General features: G+C 64.3%; 1 protein-coding gene across 1 annotated transcript; it reads left to right on the top strand.

The window, feature by feature from the left end:
- Window positions 1-1,454: 1,454 nt before the first annotated feature.
- FBXW9 (F-box and WD repeat domain containing 9) lies at window positions 1,455-7,486 on the top strand. Its single transcript, XM_062179117.1, has 10 exons — window positions 1,455-1,923; window positions 3,230-3,369; window positions 3,455-3,583; window positions 5,450-5,562; window positions 5,649-5,740; window positions 6,293-6,441; window positions 6,541-6,657; window positions 6,761-6,850; window positions 6,943-7,008; window positions 7,092-7,486. The coding sequence occupies exons 1-10, from the start codon at window positions 1,509-1,511 to the stop codon at window positions 7,164-7,166; spliced, it is 1,386 nt and encodes a 461-aa protein (XP_062035101.1). The 5' UTR covers window positions 1,455-1,508; the 3' UTR covers window positions 7,167-7,486.
- The last annotated feature ends 152 nt before the right edge of the window (window positions 7,487-7,638 follow it).

The following is a 7,638-nucleotide window of genomic DNA, read 5'->3' as shown; positions in this document are numbered from 1 at the left end:
GGGTCCCCCTGTCCGTTCCCGGTCCCCACCCGGCCAGCTGGGGCCGCGGAGGGGGGCTGGCCTCGGGCCCCCTCTCTCCCTCCCCTGAGCCCCAGCGCGGCGCCCTTGGGAGAGCTGCGGGGGGCGGAACACGAGCCAGAGCACCAGCACCTGGACATCCCGCGTGCTGCCCGCCTGGGCGCCTGGGCGCCTGGGCCCTGGACTGCAGCGGCGTCTCACCGATGGCAGCAGGACGAAGGAGACCCTGGGGGCGGGGGGAGTGTCCTCCAGCCCCGCAAGTCACACGCTTGCTTGGTGGCCCTGGGACTTCTGACCCACTGAAGCGCCCAGCGCTCCCCCCCCCCCCCCCCCCCCGCACCATGCCCCGCCAGGCTGAGGCCAAGACTGCTGGCACTGGCTAGGGAGGTGGGCTGTGGCCGTGGGGGCGGGGCGTCGTGGGCCCGGCAGCAGCCCCCTTCTGGTTGTCCCCACCCTTTTTTTTCCTTTTTCCCTTGCCTACTTTCTGTTTCTCTGGGGGCTTCTGATCTGGAGTTTGGCGGGAGTCCTGCAGCATCCATTCCTGCCCGGGGGCCCTGGACCCCCGCCCCGCCCCGCGCTCTTCTCCGCCAGGTCAGGCCCCGTCTCCACCCGCTAGGGGGCGCTCAGTGCACATTCCGTAACGCAGGTGTCTCCTCCCCCGCTCCCTGCGAAGCTCCAGCGGGTCTCTGGAAAGCCATTTGTCAATCTTTTTTTCTTTTTAAAACTACCGTTTAATTTCTTGGTAATTCCAGTTCTTTCGGAGCGACCTCCGCTGGGTTTTGGGGTGTGCGGATGGATTGGCCGTCTGTTGAGATTGGTACCAAAAAAAAAAACCACACCCTCGCTGCCCACGACGGGGGAGGGGCACTCCAACTACCTTCAGAGAAGGGGAGCCTGGTTCTTCTATCTAGTTCCTTATTTTTTTTTTTTTTAAAGAAAGCTATTTAATTTTTTTTAATTTATTTTTTGTTGGTTTTTGCACAACGAAGTTTCAGCTTCTCAACCTTCTTCCCTGCCCAGGGCTGTGGACCCAACACTGGCCTCGATCCGCAGTCTCACCCGCGCCCCCTTCCCTCGTCGCCCTCTCCCCACTGCGGGCTCCCGGGTCTGTCCATTTGTTACCGTGCTGTGCTGGGGACTGGCGCCGAGGTGGCGTTGAGATTCCACTTGTGTAGAACTTTGTTGAGTAAAAAAGATCAGTTTCTTGTGAAACCTTGGTCTCCGGCCTCCCGTGTCCTTGGCTTGGGGGGGGGGCGGGGCGTGCTGGAACATTCTAGAAGCCAGGGTGCACGGAACGTTTGAGGGGCCGGGAAGCAAGCGTTAACTACCCGCACCAAGCCGAAGCGCGCTCGGTTCCCCGCGGGCGCCTGGTTTCCGGCCGGCGATCTGCGTCATTAGGCGGCGCCGGAAGTGGCCTCGCGCTGCCTAGGAGACAGGACGCGGGGGCCGGCGGCTGACGGAGCCGGGCCGGCCGCGCCCACCCGGTCACCATGGAGCTGCCTCCTGGGCCCTCCGATGATCCCCGAGGCTGGGACGATGACTCGGAGCCGGAGCCGGACCCCGACCCCGACCCCGACGCGCAGGCCGAGGCCTACGTGGCCCGCGTGCTCAGTCCACCGAAATCCGAGGTGGCGCCCCCGCGCGCTTCGCTGCTGCCCACGCCCGCCCCGTCTCCGGGCGCCCTGGAGCCCCGGGCTGGGCCCAGAGTCCCTGCCGTGGGTGCGCCGGGCCTGCTGAGCCTTCCTCCGGAGCTACTGCTCGAGATATGCGCCTACCTGGACGCGCGCCTCGTGCTCCACGTCCTGCCCCGCGTGTGCCACGCGCTGCGCGACCTCGTGCGTGACCATGTCACCTGGCGGCTACGCGCGCAGCGCCGTGTGCGCGCGCCCTACCCAGTGGTGGAAGGTGCGCGCGATCTCGAGGGGGCGGGGGCGGGCTCCCGCTCAGGTCTAGCTTGGGGGGAGGGGGAGGGGGAATCCCCGGGGCTGCCGTAGGCACAGCCCCTGGCGCGGGCTTCGGAATGGCATAGACTTGGCTGGAAGCTGAGGTTGGTGGACGGTGGTGAAAACCGACGGCAGGCGGGTGGGGTCCCTGATTCTCAGGTTTGAAGTCTGGGGGTAACAAAGTACCCTGGCGGGGTGGGGGGGGGGGAGGTGGTGCTGGACGCCGGCATTGAAGTCTCAGGCTGTGGGGGAATCCACACTAGTCCAAGAATCCTCTCGCTCTGGGTTTAGCCCAGAAGCTGCTAGCAGCCACCAGTTGAGGCCAAAACCCTTGATCCCAGGCTGGGGGATGAGGCAGGGGCAGAGCCTACCACCCTTGAACCAGCAAGTCTTTAGGGGCTGAGACCCTCTGATCCCAGCAACCACACAGGCCTTTGACGCCTGGGTCTGGCCAGGCATCTGGGGTAGGGGCTGGTGGTCACTCCTCCGGAGTTCCTGAGTTCACCAGTCCCTGGCAGCTTGGGAACCTTGAACTTGAACTGATACATATAAAGATTTGTTTATTTGAAATTCAGAGTTACAGAGTAGGGGGAGAAATCTTCCAATCCCCAAATGGCTGCAATGGCCAGGGCTAAACCAGGAGCTTCTGTTTCTCCCACGTGGGTGCAGGGACCCAAGGACATGGGCCATCTTCCACTGCTTTCCCAGGCCACAGCAGGGAGCTGGATCGGAAGTGGAGCAGCCAGGACTCGAACTGGCACCCATATGGGATGCCAGCGTCCCCGATGGTGGCTTCACCTGCTGTGTCACAGCGCTGGCTCCCAAGCTGTTAATGTTGATGGTGACTCTGGGACTCAGGCCCTGAGCTGACACGAGTGACGGGTTAGGCAGTGGATCACCTGCCATTGCCGAGGTGGCGGGGGCTCCTGGGACACTCCCTGGGTCAGACTCTGCCACACAGCTTGACGAGCAGATGCTTGGGTCCCACCAGCTCTCAACTCTGCAATGTCTGCACCCCCTACAGCAAGCATTTCCCGGGATCCTGCCCTGATGGCCAAGGCAGGAGATGCTGGGCTGGGGGGGGGGGGGGAAGCAGGAGCTCAGCGTCCTGAGGGATGGGGCCTGGGAAAGCAGGTTTTGAGCCCCCAGTTTTTGGAAATTGGGGTGAGGCGTAGGGCCAGACCCGCATGGGTGTTAGGTGGGCGCATGATCTGCAGCCCAGAGCCTGGCCTTTGCCCACCCCGGCCCCTGCGCGTGGTGCCCCACAGAGGAGGATTTTGACTGGCCAGCAGCCTGCATTGAGCTGGAACAGCACCTGTCGCGCTGGGCGGAGGATGGGCGCCGGGCCGAGTACTTCTGTCTGGCAGATGGGCACTTTGCGTCCATCGACTCGGTGCTATTGCTCCAGGTGAGGCGGGCGGGGGGGGGGGGGCGGGGGATGCCGGCAGAGCCAGCCTGCGCAGCCTCACCCACCCCCTTCACTCGTTGCCCAGGGCGGGACTCTCTGCCTGTCGGGCTCCAGGGATCGCAACGTCAACCTGTGGGACCTGCGGCAGCTGGGGACGGAGCCCAGCCGGGTCCTGGTCAAGGCCTTGGGCACCCAGCAGAACAGCACCCACAAGGTGAGCCAGGGCAGGTGGGCATGGAAAGCAGGAGGCCCAAGGATCCTGTTTTTGTGGTTAAGGGTGGGGGGGGTATTCTGTCCACTGGGTCACTCCCCAAATGCCCACCACAGCCAGCCCTGGGCCAGGCTGAAGCCAGGAGCTCCATCCAGGTCTCCCACGTGGTGGGCGGGGCCCAAGCCCTTAGCCCTCCCTTCCTGCCTCCCAGGGTGCGTGTTAGCAGGAAGCCTGTGCAAAAAAAAAAAAAAAAAAAAAAATTGAAATCTGTACAGAGTATTTTCATAATATGCACTTTCCAAAAAAGTTTATTTGAAAGGCAGAGAGAGAGAGAGAGAGAGAGAATGAGTCAGATCTTCCATCTGCTGGTTCACTTCCCAAATGGCTGCAACAGTCAGGGCTGTGCCAGGCCAAAACGAAGAACTCAGAACGCCGTCCTCGTCTCCCTGCAAGAGTGGCAGGGTCTCAGGACTGGGGCCATAACTCATTGCTTTCCCAGGTGCTTTAACAGGAAGCTGGTGGCCGACGCTGTGGCGTAGCAGGTAAAGTCGCTGTCTGCAGTGCCCGCATCCCACATGGGCACCAGTTTGAGTCCCGGCTGCTCCACTTCCAATCCAGCTCTCTGCTGTGGCCTGGGAAAGCAGTGGAAGATGGCCCAAGTCGTTGGGCCCCTGCACCTGCCTGAGAGACCCGGAAGAAGCTCCTGGCTTCGGATCAGCCAAGCTCTGGCCGTTATGACCATCTGGGGAGTGAGCCAGCGGATAGAAGACCTCTCTCTCTCTCTCTCTCTCTCTCTGCCTCTCTGGAACTCTGCCTTTCAAACAAATAGATAAATCTTAAACAAACAAACAAACAAACAAAAAACCAGGAAGCTATATCAGAAGTGGAGCAGCCGGGACTTGAACCGGCACTCATGGGATGCTGGCACTGCAGGCGGTGGATTAACCCAGGATGCCACCACACTGGCCCTGAGATAACATTTTAACCTGCGTTACCAAGAATTTTCCTATGTGTGAATTACAGAAAGGATTTTTTTTTGCGCCAAAAGAAACTGCTATGAACATTTTGACGTATGGTTGTATGCCTTAAGCAAGGCCGCTGGGCAGAAGGGGTGCCTTCCCCCCCGGTGGCTGGGGCCGTCAGGGACAGCGGTGCGTGATTGCTGCTCCCTGGCTGTGTGACCTCGGGTGAGAAGACAAGCTCTCTGAGCTCCGGGTCCATCCTGTGTGAGCCCTGGGTCCAGCCTGTCGGGACCCCTTGTCTTCGAGGGGGGGTGTCGCCAAGGAACAAGTTAGCCAGCAGGGGGCGATCTCTTTGCCTCCACCTCCGAGGTGGGGGCCTTTCTCTGGTTCTGTGGATAAGGAAACCGAGAGAGGCAGGGTGATTGGCTGGGGTCCTGGCGGCCAGGCCTCACGTCAGCCATGACCGGTGCTGAGCTCCCACGGGACCCCGGGGTTCGAGTCCCGGCTCTGCTTCTGACTGCAGCCTCCTGCAGCTGCGCACCCTGGGAGGCAGCAGGCCAGGCCCAAGCACTTGGGTCCTTGCCACCTACGTGGGAGACCTGGGTTCAAGGTTCAGGCTCCTGGCTTCGGCCTGGCCTATCTTGATCTGGCCAGAAGACATCCTCTGTGTTCTCGGCTCTCTCCGTCTCTCCGCCTTTCAAATAAAGTGGGCAGTCGGAAGGGAAAAGCTGTGTGGCTCTGGGTGGGTGTATGGACCTCTCTGAGCCTCCTTTGCAAAAAAAAAAAAAAAAACCAAAAAACCAGGAATGCCGCAGCCCCTTGTGCCCACGGGCACAGCTCAGGGAGGAGGCCCCGAGGGGAGCTGGGGACCCCCGTGTGACCCCTGCGGCCTCCCCCCGACACACAGGGCTGGGTGTGGTCATTGGCCGCACAGGATCACCGCGCCTGCTCGGGTTCCTGGGACAGCACGGTGAAACTCTGGGACATGGCGGCCGACGGGCAACAGTTCGGCGAGATCAAGTGTGAGAGGTCCCCGGAAGGGGCCCCGGGTGGGGAGGGGGCCCTGGCCGGCCGCCGCCCCAGCCCCGTGGTCCGTGTGTCCCCAGGGGCAAGGCGGCTGTGCTGTGCCTGTCCTACCTGCCTGACATCCTGGTGGCCGGCTCCTACGACAAGAGGGTGACCATCTACGACCCCAGAGGTGGGCCCAGTTGGGGGTCGGGAGAGGGAGAGGGAGAGGGAGGGAGAGGCCTGGGCTGTGCTGGGCATAACGGAAGCCTAGCGGCTGGGGGCAGAGGAAGTCACGGGGCTGCCCCCCCCCCCCCCGGGCTTGGGTTAGAATCCTGGCTCCCCCACAGGCCAGCTCGGGGGAGGGCTTCATTTCTCCCGTGGGGCCCAGTGGGATGGGAGAGGGGGTGGGGGCAGGGGGCGGGGCTTGATAAGTTAGTTTCTCTCACAGACACCTGGAACCCACTCTGCCGTGGTTCATTTTTAAAAATCTGTCCTTATTTTGTGGAATTGGGCCAGCGAGCGAGCGCGCCTCATCCAGGGCGGGTGGGGCGGGGCAGGCGGCCTGGGGGTCAGGGACGGGCTGGGGCGGTGGAGAGGCGGGTCTCCTGCCTTGGTGCGGGAGTGGGGGTGGGGCAGGGGTTCTGGGATCCTGGGTCCAGCTGGGGCATGGGGTGGGGGCGGCGGCGAGACCTGGGCTCGCTCTCCTAGGGGCTCTGACGGCCCCGCTCCCACGCCCACGCAGCCGGCGCGGCCCAGCTGCAGAGCCGGCGGCTGCACTCGAGCGCGGTGCTGGCGCTGCTGGCCGACGAGCGGCACATCATCTCCTGCAGCGAGGACCACACCCTGGCGGTGTTCGACCGCCGTGCCAACAGCGTTCTGCAGCGGCTGCAGGTGGGGCCCCGCCCACCCAGGGGCGTGGCGGGCGTGGGCGGGGCTGCGGCCTGGCCCCGCCCTGCCTGAGCAGCGTCTCCGCCCCCGCCCCGCCCACAGCTGGACTCCTCCTACCTGCTCTGCATGTCCTACCTGGGGCCGCAGCTCTGGGCCGGCGACAGCCAGGGCCTGCTGCACGTCTTCGCCAACCGCGACGGCTGCTTCCAGCTCGTTCGGGTGTGCCCCCCGGGGGCCTCCTCCCATCCCCTCGCCGTCCTCAGGGTGGGGTGGGGTGGGCGGGGCCTCTCCTGAGCCTCCGCCTCTGGCCCCACCCCCACAGTCCTTCGACGTGGGCCACAGGTTCCAGATCACAGGGATCAAGCACTCGCTGGGCGCGCTGTACACCACGTCCACCGACAAGACCATCCGGGTGAGGCCCCGCCCCTGCCTGCCCCGCCCCGCCCACGAGCCCCAGCCGGGCTCCTGACCTTCTGCCCCCCCCCCCGCCCCCGTGTTGCCCAGGTGCACGTGCCCACAGACCCGCCGAAGACCATCTGCACCCGGAGCCATCACAACGTGCTCAACGGGGTGAGCCCTGCCCCACGCGCCAGGCGCTGCCCCCGGTCCTGCCCGGCCCCTGCCCCCTGACACCTTCTGTCCCTGCCTCCCAGATCTGCGCCGAGGGCAACCTGGTGGTGGCGGCCTCCGGGGGCCTGTCGCTGGAGGTCTGGAGGCTGCAGGCGTGAGCGGCCCTGGGTGTGTGCACGGAGATGGATGCTGCCGGCCGGCTGGCTGGGCCCGGCCTCCGTTTACCTGCGGGGACCTTCCTCCCCACCGTTGGTGCTGCCTCTGCACCCCCACCCGCGCCCGGGGCCCTCGCGCGCCCCGCAGGTCTGGGGGGCACAGAGAATTCGGACCGTGGGGAGGTACGCCGCCTGGGGAGGTGATGTGGGGGTCCTGGCCCATCCAAGGGGGCCACGCTGCACCCTGGGCGCCCTGGTTTGGTTACAATTTGGACAGCCTGCGCCGCTGCGCAGACAGCAAAGCAGAAATAAAAAGCCGATGTACAGTGCACAGTGGGCGGGCTTGGATGCCTCGGAGGTCCCAGTGCGTGTGCGCGCGTGCGCGCGGAGGAGGGAGTTGGCCAGGTACCTGGCTGATCCCCTGCGGGTGGGAAGGTGGGGGCCCATCGCGGCCCGGCCCAGCCAAGATGAACGT

Source organism: Lepus europaeus, chromosome 20, assembly GCF_033115175.1.
Source record: "Lepus europaeus isolate LE1 chromosome 20, mLepTim1.pri, whole genome shotgun sequence".
Classification (NCBI taxonomy): domain Eukaryota; kingdom Metazoa; phylum Chordata; class Mammalia; order Lagomorpha; family Leporidae; genus Lepus; species Lepus europaeus.
This window is presented reverse-complemented; position numbering and strand designations above follow the sequence as displayed.

Excerpts from the sequence above, each read along its gene's own strand:
- FBXW9 (XM_062179117.1), top strand. The coding sequence starts at position 1,509 with ATGGAGCTGCCTCCTGGGCCCTCCGATGATCCCCGAGGCTGGGACGAT. Across the intron at positions 1,924-3,229 it reads GCCCTACCCAGTGGTGGAAG|AGGAGGATTTTGACTGGCCA; the intron begins GTGCGCGCGATC and ends GGTGCCCCACAG. Across the intron at positions 6,658-6,760 it reads GCTGCTTCCAGCTCGTTCGG|TCCTTCGACGTGGGCCACAG; the intron begins GTGTGCCCCCCG and ends CCACCCCCACAG.